This window comes from Podarcis tiliguerta (genome assembly GCF_965153285.1).
Source record: "Podarcis tiliguerta genome assembly, chromosome: 14".
Taxonomy (NCBI): domain Eukaryota; kingdom Metazoa; phylum Chordata; class Lepidosauria; order Squamata; family Lacertidae; genus Podarcis; species Podarcis tiliguerta.
In genome coordinates this window covers 37904903-37929385 of record NC_139547.1, presented here as the reverse complement: position 1 = coordinate 37929385, position 24483 = coordinate 37904903, and the positions used below count along the sequence as shown (strand labels likewise).

General features: G+C 38.9%; 1 protein-coding gene across 9 annotated transcripts in view; it reads right to left on the bottom strand.

Moving 5' to 3' along the window:
* The window catches only part of MRTFB (myocardin related transcription factor B), an 88681-nt gene that overhangs the window by 34597 nt on the left and 29601 nt on the right, over positions 1-24483 (bottom strand). For 8 of the 9 annotated variants that reach the window (XM_083412530.1, XM_083412525.1, XM_083412528.1 and 5 more), the window contains one exon: positions 23190-23356. In XM_083412530.1, coding sequence (XP_083268656.1) covers positions 23190-23343 — 154 coding nt within the window. In that variant the 5' untranslated portion in view covers positions 23344-23356. Of the gene's footprint in view, positions 1-2462; positions 2800-23189; positions 23357-24483 lie in introns of those variants that run through there. The other variant, XM_083412532.1, reaches the window with a different exon arrangement.

Below are 24483 nucleotides of genomic sequence, written 5' to 3'. Positions count from 1 at the left end.
TACAATGCAAATGTTGAAAAACATCTTTCTGTAATAGTTAATTATCCTTGGTTTTAAATGCATAGATACAGTGGTACCTCGCAAGACGAATGCCTCGGAAGACGAAAAACTCGCAAGACAAAAGAGTTTTTCGTTTTCTGAGTTGCTTCGCCAGATGGATTTCCCTATGGGCTTGCTTCGCAAGACGAAACGTCTTGCGCCTTTTTTTTAAAACCGCCAATGCATTCCTATGGGAAACCGTCAATACACAGTGGTGCTTCGCAAGACGAAAAAATTCACAAGACGAAAAAACTCGCAGAACAAATTAATTTCATCTTGCGAGGCACCACTGTATTGTCATTATGAACCATTTTGATATGTTTTTTGATATAGTGGTATATAAACATTTTTAAAATAAACAAACCAATATGTATAGGATATCCAAGTAAATCAAAATAAACCCACATGCTAAAAGTTGGGTCTAACAGAATGGTCTTCTGAATGGTGTTGAAGTTCAGGGTACATTTTAAAGCGATGGAAACTCCATATGTAGAAAGGGACTGGATATTATGAGAATAGTGGTAGTATGAGATTAGTCTGGCTTAAGTATTTGGGGCCAACCCCTATATATTTTTGGGCTCTACACACAGAGACAAAAACCAACACTTTGAATTTGTTCCCTGAAGACAGAATGCCACTACAGATGCTAAAGCACTAATCAAATGAAGATATTCCTGCTTGACCTGACTGTCAAAGATTGGTCCACCATGTTCTTTACCAACAGATTGCTCGGTCATGACGCTCACTGGGTGAGTCTGCGTCAATCACTACCTCTCAGTTTAACCTACCATGCAGGATTGCTGTGAGGACAAAATATACATATACACCACCTGAGCTCCTTGGAGGAAAAGTGGGATACAAATGTGATAAGGTTCAAGGGCATGCCTTAAAATGATATAGACATGAATAGCATTTGAAAGATGAAAACAAATGCTGACTTCTACACCCTGACATCTGGTTTATACAAAGCCCCCTGAATGTGAGCAATCATGGCATTACACCATCATGGGGAAGGATGCCCAAGCTGTACATAAAGACCACGGGCAGCTGTTTTGATCATTGTTGCATTTATCCCAGCAGTCACAGTTGCAGGAAGAGCTGTGGTTTTACCTGTGTAGAACCAGTTAACACAAAACATTTTAATTCTGGGCATTAGGAGGAGCTATAACTTCTCATGTGTGGTGGTAGGGGGAGAATTTACAGTAGAATAAGAATAAAATTCTACTTACAGTCAAAAATGGCAGTGCATGTCTTTTTGTTGTTGTTGTTGTTCACTATTTTTATTAGTGGTTTTGTTTTGTGGTAAGATACAGAACTACCGTTTTGCTCTTAGCTACAGTTATTTATATTCCTGACATCCTGCTTTCCATTTATGCAAGAAAAGTGGTCACTCTTTCAAGAAGGTGACAATTAAAAGCATAAACTGACATTCAATATTAGAAGGGATGGAACTGTAACATTCTCCTCTTAAAAGAAACTGGTCTCTAACATGAACTGCAATGAAATGGTCTTTCCCTCAATTTCCCAATGTACTTTTGTTCCTTGCATTTATACACTTTCCGTCAAGAAGGAAAAACAATCTCTGGTTTGAAGGAAGTGCCAGTTCTGTATCAAAGGAAACAAACAGTGTTCTCTGGCTCACTACCAGATACTCCAAAGCAATTAGGTATAAGACTCCAAAAAGGAAAACTGAGAGAGATTCATCAGGGAAGCAGGAATATTGCTTGTGGGGGGGGGCATAATGTCTAAAAAATCAGGGACTCATGCTTGAGGAATAAAATAAAACAACAATTACCTATACTGCTGTTTGCCTCACAATATAAAAATGCCACAATTTTTGATTCAGATACATTTCTGCTACAACTAGAACAATACATTGGATACATCCTGCTGTGTCTTTTTACAATTTGCTAGTACAGATGCCATAATGGAGTGTTTATAACTCTCCCAACTTCCCTAGACTTTGGGGGGGGGGTAAGGGGCTTTCCTTTATTTTATTGAACTGTTGGCCATTTAACAAGAGACACAATATGAAGCTGCTAGATATAAAAACATGGCAAAGCAGACTTGTACTTAGCAGCAGGAGGAAGTCAGAAATGACCGTGAATGAGATTCCTAAGAAGATATTTCTGATTCTGTTGTTTGACTTCAAATTGTGAAACAGCAGGTTTTGTGAACCAAAGTGATCCTGAAAAGAGCATTTACCTCCAATATATCATTGGAAGATTACAATACTTTCTCTTCAAGAACCAGCACTGCTAAACAGCTAAGTAACAAACCAAAGATTTCAGAGCATTGCTTTGCAATCTTTACACACACACACACACAAACACACACACACTTATAACTCTAACCCTTCAAAATTAAGCCAAACCCAATTACATATTTGCCTTCCCATTTATCTCCCAAGCCATGAAACTGACCTTCCTTAAGACTTTTCTGGTTGTTCGTGTCAAGACATTCCTTTTCTTTCAATGATTCAATATCCCCAACAGGCAAAATCTCTGGGAAACCCTGTTGCTGCTTCTTAGAGCTATCGATCATGATGGGACTCCTTTAGAAAGGCAACATCCAGCACAGGAAAGAGACCAATTTACAAACCAGCAGTATGCTGCTCCTTTTGCTCAATGTAGCAATAATTGAGCAATTATGTCTTTAAAGCATTTGAAAGCAGCCATTACCCTTTACTTCTCAGCTTGACCTGAAAGTACACTCAAACTGCTAGGAGCGCATAACTCTCTCTGAGATAAGAAGACTGTGAGCCTATGTGGAGAGCTTCCAAGTCCCACCTCCTTCCCCAGACAACCACCCCTCATCCCTCCCCTTTTTCAGCCACCCTCGCTTTCTCTGTACTTTGCATTCAATATGCAGTTTGATGGCCAGAATCATCTGACAAACACTGAGTCAAGCAGTTAAAAATAAATCTCAGCAGTTGGAAGGAGCAGCATTTGGCGATACCTAAGATGACATATTGATGTTGTGGTCTCTCTCTCTCTCTCTCTCTTTTTTTTCTCCCGCTGCAGCCATAGGCTGTAGAAGCATTTTATGGTGTTTAAGAACATGATGCAAAACAATCATCAAGGAGTTATCTGTAGCATCAGAAGTAAAAGGAGGGTGGTGGTGGTGGTGAAGCAACTAGAATTGTGTAGAATAGAATAAAATAGAATAGAAATTTATTTGTCATTGTCCGTATATACACAGTATACACAACAACGAAAATCAAACACCCACCCAAAGACCGGCTTCACATACACATTTGCACGTGCACGTACATACACATTTGCACGTACCTCCAACACTCTCATCCCATTCAGACATAATCTATAAAACATACATAATCCAGAATATAACATGACCTATTAAAAGCATAACATAACCTAAACCCTATCTCATTCCTTCCTACTCCCTGCTTGCTATTTCTTACAACTGGCCCTGAGATCATTATTTAGTGCAATCAGAGCTCTTGGATAGAAACTATTCAGAAGGCGTGTGGTTCGTGTTTTCATTGTCCTATATCTTCTGCCCGAAGGCAACAGTTCAACAGTGTACATGTGTTCATTTCAAGAAACTGAATTTAACAGCATTTTGCATGTCCACAGGCAGGATAACCTTTCTGCCTGCCTTTTTCCCCAAATCACTTTGGCAGCCTGGGCTAAAGAGGTACTACAGTATTGGAAAAGAGAGAAAGATGTTTGGGGATTATGTGACATTATTGTCTGGAAGTGAATCCAAGATGCAGGAAACACACTTCAAAGCAACCTGAGAAGGAAACCTTCAGTGCTTCTGTCACATCACCAGCCAATACCCCGATCCAATCACTTTTCTCACAGACACCCAAGAATAACAACTGATAAGCTTCCTCACTAACAGCATCTACACATGTATTTCTGGTGTGCAAAGAAAGAAGGCATCTGTAAAGAGCTCAATAAGGCGCTAGGTCATAAAGCAGGGGCCTTGTTTAGGCTTTATTGGATTGCAGTCATACAAAGTTGAACAAAAGATAGAACTGCTACAGAATTGGACACACAAATGAGTGACGGTGCCAGACTTAAGGAAGGAAGGACATATCCAATAAGAAGAAAACAAGCAAATCTGCTCATTGTGACAGGACTCACCTACGTTTATGCAACATTTCCATATATCTATAAGGACTGGCTACAGCTGAGCAGGACTGAAGTGGAGAAGAGCAGATAACTTAGGTATGGAAGAAGTGCATGCTAAGGAAAGGAAAGCTGAGGTAGGACCAGTGGCTGGTGGTGGAGGAGCTAAGAATGGTGTTAGAATTTGGGGGGGGGGCGTGTAAAAAAAGGACAACTGCAGGAAAGCTGCAGGAACCAGAAATAAAGGATGATAAGACAAGGCAAAACCAGCTGAAATCAGAGAAGGAAAGTTGGGGTTGGCACTCACCTGCCCACTCTCCTATATCAAATCTTTATGGCTGTGTTTCAACACTTGAGGGCCAAAACCAGCATAAAGTGAAACATTAAAGCAATACAAATGCTGCTATTCTCGCTCTACAATGAGCATACAGTGCCATGGCTCTCTTCTCATTTTATTCCATGTAGCATTTCTAATGTAGCAAACTTCAGTTGCTTTCTTTGTGCAGCAGCACTTTACCCTCATTACATCACTCCAGAACACCTCCTCTTCCCCCACAAGCTTTTTGATCTGCAAGCAGTCTTTTTTATCTTTTCAATTAGTAACTGAAAGCAGCTCTTCAATGTCAACCACCCCACAGGAGAAAACAGTTTTCCTTAATGGTCCCCTGGAATCCTTTGGAGCAACCAGAGACAATTTTTGTGGCAAAAGGAAATTACTTCTACTCAAATGTCAGCTAATTTTGTTGCCCCTATGCTGCTCTGGTTACCAAATTCACCTTACAGGCTTCAACAAAACCCTGCAAGTTATTCAACTAAAGCAGTCTAGTTTAACTACATTGAACAATATATTCAACCTACCAAATCCTCCTAATGCTTCTCATTCAACTAGACTGGACTGTCAGGTTAACCCCCAAACATATTCAATTGTCACAAAAACACTAAGATGCAGGTCTTAATCTGTTTTTAGTCTATTGTCATTTTAACTTTTCAAATGTCTCAAATTACAGGTGTACATTTTTCATAATTTGTAACTATGTTTTTAACACATTTACTGTTTTTAACCTTTGAGGTGCTTTAAAAAAAAACCAAAACCAATCAGCAAATATTTTTATGAAATAAATAAATTAAATAAACTAATTAGTCCTGTTAGCAGATGCCCACAAAATGACTTCTACTTGCTCAACAAAGTTCCACCAGCTCTCTTTCCCATTTCCCCAAAACTGACTTGGGGGTCTGGAGAACCCTCAAATCAGTGCATGGGAGGAGAGGGGGGAATTGTTCCATCTGGCAAGTTGAAATGCTTGCCCTGAAATAATGATTGGCATAGCACAACATTGAATCCCTCTATATAATCAATCTGAAAGTAGCATTTAAAAAAACAAAAAACAGTAGCACTATGGAAGCAGAATCTCATTAAAAAGAAAAACAGCAGGTTCCTCACTGAGGGAGTAGCTTACCACTGTTGCTATGGCCCACACTTATTGCCAGCAAGAATCTGTTGTAAAGGCAAACTGAAGATTATATTTTCATGATATAATGCACCAAACAAACCTCCAAAATGGTGGGCTAGAATGCTTTAAAATGAAGGCATTCAGCAGAAACCAAATGAACTATCATTTATGGCAGGGGATAAAAAAATAGCAGAAAACACATTTTGGGTGGTTGAATACGTAAAGCCTCTACTTTGGGGGGTGGCTGCATTGAAGTAAAATAATATAATGGATTTTTTCCCTGCACTAATTGCTCATAATACTCAACAAAATAATTTCTCAACAAGGTTGCAGTCCATCAACTGAAGTCAATTAAGAAAGATTTTAAATTGAATAAAATACCCAATGAGCATATTGCAAAAAATGATGAAATTGATGAATTTTATACAAGTACATCCACTGCTATGCTTGTTGCTGCCAGATGTCCAAGGTGCAACCTGATACCTACATAGCACCTCAACAGCCTCATTTGAATGTCTGCTATGTCCTCCCCAATCAATCTAAAGACTGTGACTAGAGAGAGAGGCAGCATGGCTTCAACATTAGCCCAACCAGTGTTCTGTCTTTCATCTAGCCTGATCAAGAGTTCTGGAGAACTTGAATGCTTGTACACTATGCTGTGATGTTTCAGTTGGCCTCATAAAGGTATTGTCCTGATAATGGACTTCGGAGGCTTTTACTTGCACCTTCCTGGATTTTTAAAAGGTACCAATGGCCCAACTCTGCCACTTGAGCTGTATCCAGTTCCACATGGTCATGTTCGATTGGAGTATCCAATTCTACTGTCAGCCTCTCCCCTGGTTCCCCCATGGTTCAAGCTGAAAATTGTTCCCTATGAAAATGTATCCTCCTAGAATTTAATTCTTTCTGTTGCTTTCTATGCAGCTTGCTAAATTTCCTCTTTCTTCCTGTGTTTTTTAAATGCCTTATTCCTAACTTTAATCATTCTTCCTTTCAGTAACATGTAGTCCCATTGATGGGAAAAGATAATGTTTGTCAAGTATATGGTTTGAAATGATCTCACCCTTCTATCCAAATGAAGTGAAATCAATCTTTATGTTATAATAAATCTTCTTTCATGGTGATCTTTTTACTGTTCAAAAACACTAACAACTCCATAAATCAACTTAGTTTTCCCACCACTTCAGTACAACTATTATTTATTAAGCGTGAGAAAAAATAAGCCATACTGTTGAGAAGTGAAGGCCAGCCAAAAAAGGGCTTCCTGGCAATTGCAGTGAAAACAAACAATTCCCCAAGGATGCATATCAAATTTGGCAGGGTCAATATATTCTTACACAATTACACCAGAGTATTATTTTTACAAATTCATAAAGAAAAGAAAGAGAAAAAGAAGGATCTTCTTGGCTCACATATTTGAGCGACTGAGAGAACATTATGCATATAGTAGCTATTTTAAATACTTTATCTGCTTTTGCTGACAAAAATATATATCAAAAAGATAACTACGTATATTCATAAAACTTTGATAAGGAAATAACTCATTACCACCCGCTTTCCCTCAGTCTCAATGCCCTTTTCTTTCAAGACAGAATATGGGAAATATTACATTGCTGCAGCTCCTAACAATGCAAGAGTATAAACAATTTTGAGTTATGCAGAGCTCCTCCAGCAACATGGTAGGCTAGCTAATTTTTCAGGACACAGAAAGCTTTTGTACGAGCATATTCTTTGATATTACTCCAATTATGCCATTTTTTCCAACTTAAAGTCATCTAATCTGCTAACCAGCACCATACTGACCCACTATAGTGCTTCCCTCAAGACCATTAATGAACAGTTAGATTTAACGTGCACTCTGTAGAAATGAGCAATGAATTGCTTCAAAGGCTGTTCTAGCCAGCTATTTCTATCTGAGAAGAGAGAAGCAATAACTCTGCTGTGTAACCATTCCCACAGACATTTTATAACAGATACATTTAGGATACCAGAACACACTACGAAGTCCAAATTAGCATTTCTTGATTTAACCTCTCTAACATAACATGATAAGTTATTTAAAATATATGTTACTTTAATGTATTAGAAAGCCTTGGGGTTGATGCAAGGGTGGGTGAAAAAGATTTGCATATGTCTCAGTGTCCACATCCTTTCCTAGAAAATAGCTGGGTGGGGCTATGAGACAAAGGTCTAGTTCCCCAAGCCAAACCATGACTAAGTGTGAATGAGAAAGTGTGTGGATACTCAGAACAAAAATTGTAGCCACTTCACTCCTTTTTTGGTCCTGCTGTTGCTGTGCTACTCAGAGCTAAGCCATGGCTTAGCATTACATCCGAACCTGGCCTCATAGTTTGTTTCCCCAAACAAACTACAAGAACAAACTGTAGCTACAGGTTGTGGTTTGTCTGGAGCAAGACCAGACTCCATGGCTTAGCTCTGAGTAGTTTGGCAGTAGGAGGCCATAGTTTGATTCAGTATTTACATGTTACCTGTATGGTGGCTTTACAGTTTTATGCCATCTGGAGCTTCTGAGGAGATACCGTAGCCTAACACTGAATTGCATTGATCCATCACCCAGGACCAATATCACCCAGGGGCACAGTGTGTTAGCGGTATATTGTGGGTGAAACCGATGCCGCTCTTGAGTCTCTCTGCTACCAGCACCACTTTCAACATTGGGCCACTGGTAGCAGAGGGACTCAGGAGCAGCGGCAGTTTCATCCACAATATGCCACCAGATGAAGCTGTCATCACTCTGCCCCTCATACCAAAGAGGGAGGAGCAAGCTGTATCACCAGGCCGATGCAGCTTGTTCCTCTCTCGGCATCCTTATACTGCTCCTGCCCCCCAGAGGAACAAGTCCTGATGCGTCACATATGAGCTGGAAAAGCATGGGGCTTGCTCAGCTGGGGGGGAGCCTTCCTGCCCCCCAGCTGAGCCATGCAAAGAAGCCCTGAGGCTCCTGATGCTTGTGTGTGAGCGGCAGGGACATCAGGGCTCACTCAGCTGGGGGAGCAGAAGATCTTCTGCCCCCCACCAGTGGAGTCGTGCAAAGAAGCTGCATCGTCCCAGCCCACAAGGCACTGGGGTGGAAGTGCCTCAGCTCCCATGGTGAGAGCTGCAGCAGTTTCACCCCGAAACTTTGTGAGCTTTCAACACTCAAGTATCCTAAGAGGTGCTCATCTAATCTCCTATTCAAAAAGTCTTCACAGAATAAAAAAGCATTAAAAGTACTAATTACAGGATTAAAAAGATGATGTATCCTGAGATTTATCAGCCACTGCTAGCTACAATTCAGGGTAACATTTTCCATTGCAAGATCCTACTTTCAGTTGGAAATAGATTATGATGAATTTCAGCTTCGGAGCGGAAGCCTTTCATTGTGAAAGTCAAGCTCAAAATGTTGTTTTCAATTGTAACAGGAAAACAAATTGAGTTTTTCAGAGAATAAGAACGTTAGAAAATGTGATTAAACTCACTTTTAATACTAGAAACCATGTCACCATTGAACAAAAACTGGTGCATTGTCAGCCATCTGTCATTACACTGGCTTTAGATATGGGTTAGTAGCATCAATAGTTCCAACCATTATAACACATACTATATATGGTTGACTTGCATGCTGTATATTAAGACCAGTAAATTGTACTATGTAAGGGATTATCTGGAAATATTTCAGCCCTGACCAACTGTCCAGGGCTAACTCTTTAATATAAGATTTTAAAACAGATGAAAAAATACAGATTCATGCAACCTGTGACTGGGTTGCAAACCTAAATTTTAAAAAATAAAAAAAATCTATGCAGAACTGGTACACAAAATAAATTCCACTTAAAAATATACTTGATCTTCCATAAATAAATTCATTCAATAAAGTTATTATCTCTGTCTCCATCCCAAAAGACCAAAAAAAAAAAATCCAATATGCTGAGCATGGCCCACAATGCAGTGAACAGGGAAATGCATGATTACGCAAAATCCCAGCATGCTCACTTGAGTTCCCATGTGTATAATCAGTCTGGATTAGGACAAGGGCATGCAAAATTAATAATATCCCATCGCATATCAATGCATAAATGACCTCAAAGCATTGTTAAAGGAATAGGGGGGGACCTTCCTATTCTAAAAGAGTGTCATTAGTCAGTTTGATGGAATTTTTGTACTGCAACTGACACTGTAATGTGCAGATAGAATTAAGACTTTGTTGACCAAGTTACAATAAAAGATAACTTTCCTATTTAGAGCTAATTGTGAATTATTTTGAATAAGGTGGTTTCTCAGTGCATGGACAAGTTTTTCTTACATATTCTAATAATATTTTAAGGAATAAGGTCCTTTTTATAAAGGTGCCTCCCTCCAGTTTTCAATTTATCTTTTCAAAACAATAAAATTCACTGAAATAACACAAACAGGATAATTTGCTAAAGCATCCTGCAAATGGAGTTATCCCTGCGTTAGTGGAAAAGCTGGAAAAGCTCTGTGATGGTCTGCTTATTGTAAGAAGAGTGTCAATATTTCAGCAAGTCTTAAGCTTTCCCCACACAATGCAATTAGTTTCTGTATGAAAAACATACTTTAAACAAGAACATTAAAGCACATTTTCAATAAAATAAAATAAAATGAAAAACTTAATATTTTTCCTGTGAAAAAGTAAAAAGAGGAGTCAATTACTTACATGGATGATGCTAAACTCTCAGAGCATGCAAAATCTGTGAGGCAAAAAAGTGTGGAGAGCAGAAATAATCGAACCCAAAGAACTTCAAATGGAGGTAGATTCATCACAATTCAAGAAAATACCAAGATGGTGTAATTTCCAAAAATGATCACCCATTCAAAAGGGCTTCCCCAGAACCTTTAAGGAAACAACAATCTTGTCTCTTCACTCAAATCTGTTCTCATGAAAAAGGGCATTTGCAGATGAGCCAATCAAGTGTTCACTCAAGTTTGTGAGCCCTGAGACCATCAGCTTATTCAGATAAACTTTATTTAACTCTTTAGTTTCTGTGCAAAGAAACTAAGGACTCGTAGGAGGAATATAAAACACAGCAAAAAGCTGAAACACTAATAGAAGATTTCCTTAAGAGCTCTATATTCTTCTGCATCATTAATGCTCATCTTCCCAAATTTAATACATTTTTGTAACCAAAGCTAACAGAAGTGTGCAAGCTCAACATGTTTTTATGCTTTAGATTATGAGCTGCTCAAAACAGGACAAAAGCTTTCATAGACTAGACTCCATCAGATGCACTCCATCAGTTTTGTCCTCTTGTTGTGAGTGAGTAGTTGTTTTAAGTTGGCCCTTTCAAAGCTCTGTACTGGCTTACAGACAAGACAGCCTCCCAATCTAAAACAGATACTCACCATTCAGAACAGGATACACAACAAGGATATGGTCAGAGCGACCAGAGCCAGATTTCAACTCTGTCTGCATATCTATTTTCAGCAGTATCGAAAGCAACACGGTGGCCAGATCGATGCGTAATTTCTTCAACCAATCTTTTTTCGAATTGATATAATATACATGAATATACAATTATGAGACCTGTTCCAGAGTATTTTTCATTCTCATGTATATTATATCAATTCGAAAAAAGATTGGTTAGTGAAGAAATTGCACATCTTTCTATTTATGAGTGTTTGTTGAACTAATTGGCTGATGAAGAACTGAACAAAACAGTAGTTGCTATCTGGAAACACTGTTCAGCAGAGTTCAGAGTTGGACATCAGAATTGGACATTTGCTGATTATACAAAGCTTTTCAAGCTTGATCTCCGCCGGGTAAAGTCTGGCACCGCGACTTGTTCAAGGACTTTCAGAGACTTCAGCTTGATAGTTTTGATGTTTTGCATTATTCCATGAAGTTTTCCATACTGTAATTGTTTCTGGCCATCGTGTTCCTTTCGATACTGCTGAGTCATATTTTGCAACACAGGGGTTTGTTGGTTTGTTTACTGCATATCTATTTTGGCAGTACTATTACAGGACTTAATAACATTAATAACATTATCCACAACTGCAGAATTGATCCATCTGCTCATCTTCCAATATTATGTATGTATGCCATCATCTACCAACAATGCCCTTTTCTGCGTTCTGCACTGAACAAAAACAAAAAACTTTTCTTACCTGGCAATCCTATAAATACCTACACAAAAGTAAGTCTTATTAAGTAAAATGGGACTTACACCTGTGTAACTGTGTATAGGATTGCAGCCTCAAGCCCTAATTATTGCATTGCAAATAGAACAGAAGTGAATTCATGATTTTTTAAATCATTCCTCCTGTGTTAACTGTTTTAGAATTGCTTTTCTTTCAACTGTAGCAACCTACACAACTGACTGAAAGTTTTCCATGTCTTAGAAAGTAAGATGTTAAATAAGAACTTTCAGTAGAGTGTGCTGCTTTGAACATTGCCACCCAGCTTCAAAATGTGCTATATAACAGCCTAACTGCCATGGAGTAGAGCAGGGATGTCCAACTCCCAAGAAACTGTGATCTACTCCCGGATAAAAAAACCAGCAGTGATCTACCTATGGGGGGGGGGGAGAGAACCCAAGTTGTTGACCTTTTTAAAGGGGGGCAAGTCAAAGTTGTTGAGGTTTTTTGGGGGGAATGCCAAAGTTATTGACCATTTTTTAGGGAAACAGCAATTACTTCTGCCGATTTGGGGGGGGGGGGTGGCATTAATCGATAAACAAGAAGTAATCCCGCCAGCGGTAACTCCCTCTTCCGTTCTTGAAATAGGGTGTGAATACACAAAAGAGTGAGGGGGTGGGGCCGGATGTTCCTTTCCCCCCGCAGAGGAAAATGAGCCTGCGATTGACTAATATCAACCGGGGGTCGACCTGTCAATTGTGGTTGACCAGTTAGACATCCCTGGAGTAGAGCAATAGCCTCCCATCACTACCTTCTGAAATAGGTCACTGAGGAAGGACCAGGGCCACTGGATTCCATCGTTAATGATCCCAACAGCTGCTTCAGAAGAATACCATGGCCAACAATAACAAAAGAAACTGAAAGATCATGAAAAATAACAGGGTCACACTCCATCAGTCCTTCTACAACTCCCATCATAGATTACTCATCAAGACAATCAAGATTGTTTCAGTGTTGAACCCAGGCCTGAAACTAGATAGCAGTGAATTCAAATTATTGATGTCAAGCTACCTGCTGAAGCACTTTGTCTAGGAAAAATATGTTTGCAGTCGCACAGGTAGTTATTGCAATCCCCAAGAGTGCAAGGATGGTTTCTTTAGAACAACTGTAATCTAATTACAATCAAGGGAGCTGTTGGCACTGTGGTCTAAATCACTGAGCCTCTTGGGCTTGCTGATCAAAAGTACAATTATTGCTGCTGTCCCCCTCCTTTGTCAGACAATCTCATGCTTTCCATGGGAGGTCATCAATGACCTGCTGGTGCTGACTGTGGAAATCACACAATATTGATTCCCCTAGGCACACACACTTATGCTATCTAATAATAAAAGGGTGCATTCCCCAGCACTAGGAAAAGTATACAAGGTGGCTACTCACTCTAGCACACAATACACACACACACAAAAACCACATGCACACAAGCACCTCCCTCACACACATGCACTCATATACTTCATCTATGCACAATCACACATGCCTTGTTCCCCCCCTCTCTCTGCCCAAATGTATCTCACACACAGAATATAATTGAGCACCCCACCACTCACACATTCAGAAAAGCCCCTCCAAGGATGACCAAAGTGCCTGCCATTTCAATAAAAAAGTGACTTAAAATAACAAGAACCACCAACCCAGTGAGTACTGTGTTGTCTATCCCTGCATTCAAATAAATGTGAACCAATAGCATTTATATGCCACTTGGGTAAGATAAGGAGGAGGAGGAAAGGGAACAGGTAGGTGCTTTTATTAAACATGTGGACGTGCTCTTAAAAAAAATGGCTCAACAGCCAGAGAAAATGTACTTATGTCTACTAAGGATGTAGGAGGATATCCTGTTCTTGTATTAGTCTGATCACTAGAACACTACAAACCAGGAGTATCAAGAGTTCAAAAGTTGTAGCATTTTGTTTTGTAAAGAAAGCAATCATTGCTGTAACAACTAATTGCTTCAAAGTTTTTATACACTTATTACAGCTTTGAACTATGTAGCAAGAGAAGCAAACATGTGGATTTAATTGCTGAACAACTGTCTCTCGCAGTTTGAAGAAATTCATGCAATTATAAAACTAATTTGTTAAAAGAAGTCGAGTAGGATTTCATACAGACCAGTGTTTCACAATGGTATGTTGGCATGGTACCGTAAACATGGTAAACAGGAAGGTGACATAGAAGCCTTCCCAAAAATGTCTGATCTAATGAGAGTATCTTCAGATGAACAACTACAACTGACCCTTTGAAGTATGTTTTGAAGCACTGCACCAAACGAAGAAAGCTGTAATCAAACATACATTTCAATGTTTTTATACAAGTCAATAAGAAGTATTTCAGTTGATTTCAGTAGCTGCAAGATAAGATCCCAGATTATGGACACCATATCAAAATCATTAAAATTGTGACTAGATTTGCTTCTGGAAGACTAAACATGACACTAATGGACCAAGTAAACATGGAGGGGTATTTAATGAAGTTGTACTTTTAAATTAACGGACCTAAATTACCTATGTCCATTAATTTCAATGGGGCTGCTCTGAGTAAAATTTATCACTCATGGTTTTTTGTTTTTTTAAAAAAGCAAGCTTAAACATGAAAGGCATGTTAGATCAATTTATTTCATGTTAAAGAGAATATATTTGCCTGGCATGAAACAATCCCATTTGGACTGTAATGATGGTGATAAGCAAACACAATGACCTGGTTCACAAAGCATATTGCTTTATTTATTGATTAAAATATTTATATACCGCTATTCATTGGAAATATCAGGGCAGTTTACAATAATTATATGCAAAATCATACAATATAAAAATTAAGGTGCTAAAATAAAAATAGCTAACTGTTATGCAAATATGCATTCTTAATTTCCTGCATAAACTGGACAAGTAGAAAAGTTTTTAGCAGGCAATTAAAGGCTGAAACAGAAGAGCCTGATGAATTCCACAGGACTGGGCCAATGACACTAAAGGCTTGTTTTCTTTTTGTTGTTTAATGAGCCTGACAAACATAGGGAATGACCAACGACGCTCCTGTAGATGATCTCAGTGATCGAGCTGGAATATAAAGGTTAGGGTAATCCCAAGAGTACCCTGGACCTACGTTGCACAGGGTTTTGTAAATCAATACAACCTTGAACCTGGCCCAGTAGCAGACATGCAGCCAGTGCAGATGTCATAACAATGGTGTGTCACAGTCACAGTCTGTGGCTAGGGAAGCAGTCTGGTCATTGCTTTCTGCACAACCTGGAGCTTCCAAACCAGAACCAAGGACAATCCCACATACTGCAGTCATTTGGTCTTAAGACAAACTATGGATTAAAGCATGCTGAGCATGCTGCTCAAAGGCCCTTCACTACTTCTTCCCAACATCTGCTGCGCCATCAACAAAATAAGCCACATAAATAATCTCTTTAACATCACATTTCCCACAGATTTACAAATAGTTTGCATTCACACCATCCAATTCTAGCCTCAAGAAACATCAGGGCTAGGGGAAACAACCACTAAAAATCTTAAGAAAGGCTCTATAGGAAATGATGCATCCTCTGTTATCTCAACTATGCCAGTCTGCCTAGAACTTTGGGAGCATGGCTAGCCTCAATTTCAAGTATCAGTTACATGAGAAATGAAAACAGAAACATATGTGGACAATTTTATTGCCTCATTAAACATGACGTAAATGCACAAACAAGTATTTAATACTGCTTGGACCTTATCTTATGGGATCCATTCTCCCTCTCCTCATAATGTCAAGCTGAACAAGCCTTTTGGTTGTTGTTTTTCAAACTGACAGAAAACCAAAAACACAGATTAAGGAATGGGTAGCTCAGTTAAAAGAAGTGGTTCAGCACCCCTCCATGAGACTGTTCATTTCATTTTTTCTTGAGAATGCTATAAAACAAGGCTGGATAACCTTTTTTTGGCCCAAGGGCTGCATTTACTGTTGGCCAAACCTCCAAAAGATTGGTGTGGTCACATCCACTCTTTCACACACAAACAACCACAAACACACACCTATCACACACATGTTTTATAATGTTATGAGTTGGGAGGGGAAGAAGGCTAAGGCCCTTCTAACCCCTGGATCCAGCGAGTGTTAAAGCCATGTTAACTTCCTGGTAAGGTGGTCACCTGAGTAACTGGCCATTAAGGGGAACAAATTAAGTGGATCAGTATGAGATGGCAAATAGGTGGGGCACCCTCCCTCAACTCATGGATAGTTAGAAGGACAAAGCAAAAGTTGAGAGAGAGCGAAGTGGTGTTAGGTAGAAGAAAAGCAGCAAGCTGAGGAGAGAGAGGGAGCAATGCTTGATTTCTGTTTTGAATCTAAGGCTGTGGCTATGGGAGAAGCAAGGCCCTCTTGGGGTGTTGATACTGTGAACCCCTCCTTCATAGGCTCAGGTTGTATATATGTGTAAATAAACAATATATCATGAAAAATACCACAGTCTCCGCTATGCATCATTCTGAATGATAAATGAAAGCCTTGATTATTGCCTAGAGCCTCTGAAATCTCACATCACTCAGAGATTGGGGTGGTGTGCAACAATAATAAAAAGTTAAAAGCAAAATCCTTATAAATGTCAGCTTGAAGTAAAGCAAATTGGATATAGGATTGCTACCATTATTATTATTATTATTATTATTATTATTATTATTTCCTGCCCTTTTCCCTGACAGAGACTCTACAGCTAAAATAGAAACAGCTAATCACATAGGGTGGGGAAGCAATAATTAAAAAACAATAAAAATTAATAGAATATATGATCGATTAAAACACAGAACTAAAGTACACATCATGTTAAAATGTACAATCACAGTTTTAACAAATCAGTTTTCTTATTTAAATAGCAGCTGCCTGTGCCCCCAAAATTGCAGTCCTAATTAAAAATATAAATATCAAACCCTCCAAGTTACAATTTGCCATGGGGAAAAGGGATTTTTGGTTTTCACTGGGGGACGGAATTAAACCCTCTCCCCAATGCTCTGATGTTTGAATCCTGATTGATTTTAAAGCAGCCATGGGGAGGACCCAAAGAACAGATGCCTTAAATGTGAACATTCAGTAAAGTGAAGAGTTGGGCTCCCAGTAAGCAATCCCTTAGATGTGTTCGTGGCAAGTTTTCCTCATAAGAATATATTTCACATATATAGCTTTTTTTATCAGCTACCAATCTGAGCCTTGAAATGCATGAATGTAAAACAGGAAGTGGGAAGGTGGACACTCTTTCCCAGTTCCTTTTTCAGCAATATGTGGTGTTGGCATAATAGTGTTGCTGTGTTTAGTTTTCAATGAACTTTTTGTAATCTCTTGCACTATGTGGTTTCCAAGTCTTAGATCAGCACATCAGCAGCTGAACAGACAATGAAGCACCTGACATGGTATGAGAAAAAGGGGAGAGATTTGAGACTGGGAATGGGAGAGGAAAACAGACTGTGCAATGTGGAGAAGACATGGTGCTACAAGAGTTGGGAGAAATAAAGTACCAGAGAAACAGAGAGAAGGAAACACACACAATCTAGTAAAATGGATCCACTTGAAATTTCCTAAGTTTGTAATGGGCTACCTGTCCCAGGCAGACAGACAAACCCTTCTATCAAGTCACATATCCCATCTGTCTCCACTGATTGAACCATAAAAATCAAAGATCTGAGCCTTTCTAGTACTGCCTTGGTGCAAAAACATGGATGTGAGGCACAGATCCTTATGGATTTTTGTAATTGTTTACAAACTATGCCCTAAAATCATGCGTCACCTCTAAGTGCATAGATATAACTGATTGACATCCTATGTAAAAATGAACCATGATGAGGAGCCATGCCTTGAATCAGTGTTTTTGTCCCAGACACCATATCTATGATTTTTTACTTTGCAGTCTGCCAATGTAAGCTTTAATTTAATGGTTGATGCTATAGGACCCTGTGTAACATCATGCAAATTCAAGAGGATTCATTTTAACATGGGCGTAGCCAGGAGGGGCAGAGGGGGCAGCTGCCCCACCTAAATCAAGTAAATAAATAGAAATCCTTAACTAACTGGCCAATTGCATCACAGATATCTCAGTTCTGCCCCCCAACATAAAGCCTGCCCCGTATAAAATAAATCTTGGCTACACCCATGCATTTTAACACTATTGAAGCTGTATTTTACCCCAAACCCTTGAAAAGGGAAACTGTATGTGTTCTCTCTCTCTCTTTCTAACTTTTTTTTTGGGGGGGGGGAATGAAGAAAGAAAAGCAAGAAATTTGAAATGTGCTCATGGAATGAAAAGGATTGGCAACACTTACAGTAACCCACTCTTTGATAATTATTCCACCAATATCTTTTCCTAATGACAGGTCATTTTTAGAACATCAATAGCATACAACACTGCTAAGGGTAATTTCACTGAAACTAGAAAATTATGAACATTCATCTAGAGAGAACCACTACACTTAGCATTTTGCCCCCTAAAAGATATTTTTTTAAAAAAACTAGTTTTAAAAAGTAGACATTACATTAATTACCAGCAAAATACTTCATTATCAACAAGAAATGTCTGGAAGTAAAACAACACCATGGACTCTTTTTGTACTCCTTCTTAAAAATAAGAATCAGTAAACAATATTTTTCATCATACTTAGTCACCAGACACATCTCCCATCTTAATTGCATCATTCTGTCACTGAGAAAGGGGGAAATGGCTTTAATAAATCTTACTGAAAAGGACAGGGATTTTGTTCAAAAGTTTACCAAATGGAATGAATCTGCAGAAATCACTTCAAGTAGCTTGTGAAAATGTCAGAAGAGACTCAACTTCAGAGGTCAGCTCTCTAGAGACTACTGAGTCTTGGCCTGTGGGCTTTTCACATGAAAATTGTTCCTTGCAGACACTGACTGATGCCCAGGGAATGTTAGGATTGTGGGAACTGGCAGTACTAGTAACAATGACAGACTGAACGGGAAACCAGTATATACAAAGTCTCTCTTCGCATTTCTTATAGCATAAGAGATGCCATCCCTTAGATAACATGTACATTCTCACCAAGGGTCAAAATTATTTCACACATCACATTATTCCCCCCCCCCCCAGCCCTACTCAAGTCTTTTTAGACAGAGTTGTGAAAAGGAATTCTTAAAGTCCACTGAAGTTACAGGAGACAACCCTGGATCATGATGTGTAACCAGTAAATCTGAATCAGTGTCATATTTAATTGATGCTTAAATTAGAGAGAATCAATGTTCTGTCAGGGCTACATTCGGAAACCCACAAGTCTGTGCACAGCTGTCTAGTGTAATAAACCCATGTAGACTACATGCGCCTCTTTAAGCAATAATACTGGGATGAAGAAACTGGGGCCCTCAAAACGCACTTGGACCTCAACTCCTACCAGCACTAGCTAACATGGCAAATTATCATGGATGATAGGATTACAATCCAACAATATCTGCAAGGCCACGGGTTCTTCATTTCTTCAAAAAATGGTTATTGAGTACTGGTCATTGACTTTCTTTACTACGAAGAACTAAAAATGCTTCATGTTCACTTTGGGCAACAATACTTGTTTGGATTTAAATTCTAAATAAAGAAACTCATGTACAATCTCCAAACCAACGAAAAGCTGCCTTCCTGCACACTTCCCAAATGCTAGCATATGTAAAACACCGACCACGTTAATCTGGTGTAGGTAGCATTTGAAACCAAACTCAAGAGTACAATTTCATTATTGTGGAATTGGGGAGCTGGAGGTGTCACTCCTTTCAACCTTAAGATGACATGTACTAGGAACACAAAAGACTAAAAGAAATGAGCCAAAACTTTAAGGAATCGTATGATAGGCTTGCCCAACATGATATATGGAAGTCATTCAGGATCATATATATTTTGCCCTTTTAGAGTCTCTGCCAGGATGAAATTGTGTCTTAACCTGTTAACCTGAGTTAAAAAAAATGTTTTCAAAAAGGAAACCTGGAGGTTTACAGGACTTTGAAGAAAATTTGTAGGCTATACAAAGTATCTCTAACATTGGATTTAAGTTGCCAGTCCTAAACTTAGGGGAAAGGACCTTCAAGAATCAAAATCCAAGATAGGTACCAAAAACCTTTTGATGAACATGTTTAAAGGTATTACATTTTGGGAATGTTGATCTTATCTACTTGCTGTGTACAACAAACAGTTCAGAGGACAGAAAATTTCCTGCAGTCTCCTAGTCCATATTTGATCCCAAGCTGAGAAGACAGACGAACCCCTTATATGTGTTTTTATGACGGAATCAAAAAAGCTGTTCATGGTTGTACCCATGACCCACTGAACTCTATTAGACATGATGTACGATGTTATTTTTAAACTCCAGATGTACTGGTAAAACAGCAACAGAGTATTTTTTTTGTCTGACTGTACTCACGACTATTTAAAAGTGTGATGAATTCATTTTAAAAAAGAAACAAAACACACAAAGTGGGGGAGATTTCCCCCTGCAAAAAAATCTCATAACAAATTTCTCAGAAAATCTTATTCCCTCCACCCAATCCAAGAGACCTATTACAGCTTTAGCAGGTTAATTCTCTTTTCACCCACTCCAGTTTTCTCCCCCTCCCCCTCAACTGGCACCTCACCATTCCATATGCCCTGAGAACTTAAATGTCCTTATTCTCCTATGTTTAAAAAGCAAACCATCAAGATCTTCCTTCGAAGTTAATATCAAACCTGACTGCCCATTATCTTGCCCCTCTAAAAACATCCTCAAGTATCAAAGCTGCAGCGAGAATGCCCATCACCTCCATGAGACAATAGCAATGGATTCCTGCCAGTTGTTACCATAGTACTGTTAAGGCACAAGGAGAATTCTTGTCAGAACAGATCCACAACGAAATAGGAAAATGAAGATAAAAGAACTGAGTACTGAATGTACAAATCAACCTTTTTAAAAAAATTAAAAGCTAGAAACTACCAGTTTGACTCGCATATGATCAAATGAAATAAAGCACTGCACATAGTCACACTCGCCAACTTTCTGAAGGTGTCTTCTTTCAGAAAAAGTTTTCTCCTAATATGAGCTGCAGAATCAAGTCACAACACGCAGAGGTTGAATAATTTGTTTCAGGCTGCAAAGGAAACTACAATAAATACCTGTTCAAATTCTAGGTTGAAAAGAGTGCTGGAAGTCCTGGAAGAAATCCACTCTGTTCAGAATAAATCACCAATAAGATGCTATAAAATCTAAGCACTCATTTTCAAGTTGTGAATCAACTTGGAAGCATTTCTTGTACAAACCCACTGTGCTACCTTCCTTATGCTGAAGAGCCAAAATCAATAAAATTAGATACATGCACAGCATGATCCAACACTTGTTTTCTCAGAAGTAAGTCCCACTCTATTCAGCCAGACTTTCTTTTTAACAGAGCTTTTCAAAACTTCAGCCTTATTTATGCTGCTTTTAGGTGCTGGTGCATCCAATGCTAAGTATTTATGCATAAGCATAGCAAGCCTTAAGTTTGAACAGACAAGGGTATCTAAAGATAACTACGTAATCTGATTCAGAGAAGATGCTTCCATGAGCAGGACAGGAATGCAAATGTTGCCTACCAGCACTGCATTACTGCCAATGGAATGTGCATTTGGATTGCTCTCATGCTCTAATCTCCTTCTCTTTTCCACATAAGGATCTTTTCATCACAAAACTTGACATTCTGAAACTCTACATATGTAGACTTAAAATTAATAGACATAACTTAGGTCCATTGATTTCAATGGGTCAACTCTAAGTAGGAATAACACTGGATACAACTCTAACATTTTCTGATTAAATGAAGTACCAATTTCTCATAAAATTGATACAGTTAGAGCACGATGAGGTATCATTATGAGAAAAACTATGCTGGATTAAAGAGTGTTAACTTTTCTTCATGGTTCTGTTTACTCCTCTATAAAAAGGTGCAACTTGCCAAGGGATTGTTAAAGAATTTGCTTCATACCTTACAAAACGTAATTTTCAAGATGGCTCAACCAGCCATTAAAACCATCTCAAAATTATAGCAAATAGAAGAAACAGTGATAAATGGTAAAACCTCACCTAACAATCACAAGTAAACATCCTCAAACAAAAAAAGCAAAAAAAGCAACATTAAAGAGATTAATAATTAAAAGCATTAAAAAGTCCAGACAATAAAAATACCCCCTGCAAGAACCTAATCAAATCCTATAGGAGAGCATTCCTGAAGAAGATATTCAGGAATCCACCTCACTTTTTGACAGCAGAGGGCCTCTGATAACTATTGGTTGCATCCAACACTGCGCTCCTCTCACACAACACAACTTTGCCCTCTCTCCCCTTCTACCCTCAGAATCTAGAGGGAATCCTCTGGAGCAGATTTCAGGAGGGGCTTGCTGGAAAGGAAGAGGAAGTCCCACTGGATACAACTCAATCCTTCTAACTGAGCAAGTTTATGCGAATGGTTCCTTTGCTTTAAAAACTTGGGTCCCTAAGGTATACAACTTTAGATGTTAAAGGTTGAGACCAGCACTTTAAATTAGACAGATCAGAAGCCAATAAGGTGGTTTCAACACTGGTCAGCTATGTTCTGACTGATCAGTTCCAGTCAATAATCAGGCTGCTGTATTTCAAACCAACAGACATTTATGAGTAAGCTTTAGAGGAAGACCCATGTAAAATGCATTGCTGAAATCGGGATGTTACTAGGAAAGAGGAAACAGTGGTGTTGACAACTGCATTGTTATTCTTCTACACTGCTTCTGCTTCAGATGGTAGGATTTGCTATTGCTCTTTACTTGATACTTTCTAACCCCATTCCAAAAACTGTCCTCAGCTGCCTCCATTTTAAGTTATTATAGAAATTTTAAAAGACAGTAGAATTGTTTACTGTTAGGAGTGCACAAATTATAGCCAGGGAGCTCTTTAAGGTAAACCCAAATGCCTCAGAACACAGCTGCAAGTACATAGGAAACAACTGTACAGGGAACAAGCAGCAGATGACCACATACAAATGTAAGCTTTGCTAAACAAATGCAAAGAATGAAGACCACACCAAATGGAAACATGTTTCAGTTTTAGAACAGACATGCCCTGATTAAAATCTCCTGTCTCTTAGCCAAAAGAAACAGAAAAGGAAGAGATGAAACTAGCAACCACTAAGTTCCATAAATGCCCAATATAGTAAATGTAAAACTGATAACTCCAAAACTAGATATTAATATTTTTGGAAGTACTCAGCATTCATCAGATGTGCTGAATACATTAGGCAAGCACTGGATGAACACCTGGTATTTCAAGCAGGGAAACATGTATAAATGTTTATGATAGAGTATATGACATATTTTGCAACATTATTGGACAACATTCAGATATTCATTTTTTCAGTGGGCGTAAAATCACAGAACACTTAAATAAAAAAGTAACAATTCAGTTTTGTTTAATAGCTATACCAAATATCTGTCATATTTTGTACTCACCGTTCTTCCTTTCATTGAGGGGAGGCAAACATTGGATGGGTTGCAAGGAGAGTTCCTGAAATTCATGAGCAACTGCCTCACTGTGTGGACTAGGTGCTAGGCGTGGTAATAATCCTGAATCATCTTCTGGCTCTACTGTTCCCAAGTGTTCCATTGTGTTCAAACAGCTGGAAATATTGACAATAGAGGAAGGTTTAGTGCCAACAAGTTGTCAAAATGGATCAAAAGTAATCACATGCAGATATTCAATAACTACACCTAGATCCACAAGTTATTCTTACCTTCAAAGCCTTCTATCATCATGGCCCCTTTATCTCTCTCCTCCTATGGATACCTATCTTTACCCATTCATAGCTCCTTCCAAAAGTCTTCTGTTCCCTCAGATAACTCTGTTCATTCTTCTTTGATGCCCTCTATGACCAAAACAGTAAGCTAGAACACCTGTGTGTTGCACCAGAAGTGATTTAGTCATGGTGGCCACATGACCCAGAAAGCTGTCTGTGGACAAATGCCAGCTCCCTCTGCCTGAAGCGAGATGAGCGCAGCACCCCATAGTCACCTTTGACTGGACCTAACCGTCCAGGGGTCCTTTACCTTACCTTTAACTACTTCAAAACCCTTTGCAAAACCCTACTTTATCTTGAAGCCTTTGGGCCCAGTCCCCTAGTTCCCATAATCTATTGAAACTAAGCTTAAGATAAAATAAAAAAAATGCAAAACTTCCCATTTACCCCTGGATATTTCTCCCCACAGGGAGGCTCTAATATTAAGTTCCCCCCTTCCCATTCCCCACCATTTCTCCACTTTCAATCTTAAAAAAAGTCATGAGATTCAGTTTGCATATGCAGTTTGGCTCTCAATAAAACAAAATAAAACAAAATATGTATTCACATAGCAAGTTAAGAGCAGCCCAACTGAGTACCATTTTTCACAGACACCACAATCTGAATCTGAAGAAGTGTGCATGCACACGGAAGTTTATAACAAGAACAAACTTAGTTAGTCTCTAAGGTGCTACTGGACATACACACACACACACACACACACACACACACAGACGGCATCAGACCAACATGGCTACCTACCTGAATCTAGAACCCTAATCTGAATAATTTTTTTAAAGTGTCAAAGGAAGCCCATGGTAACTTTAAATACCTTTCTCCATGGCGACCCCATAAGAACTAATGTTAATTATGTATACAGATGATTGCAAATGACTGAACAGAAAAGGGACTCTTGGCTACTGCTGGTGGATGCCTTGATGAAAATGTCAGTGCAAAACACTACTGCTATG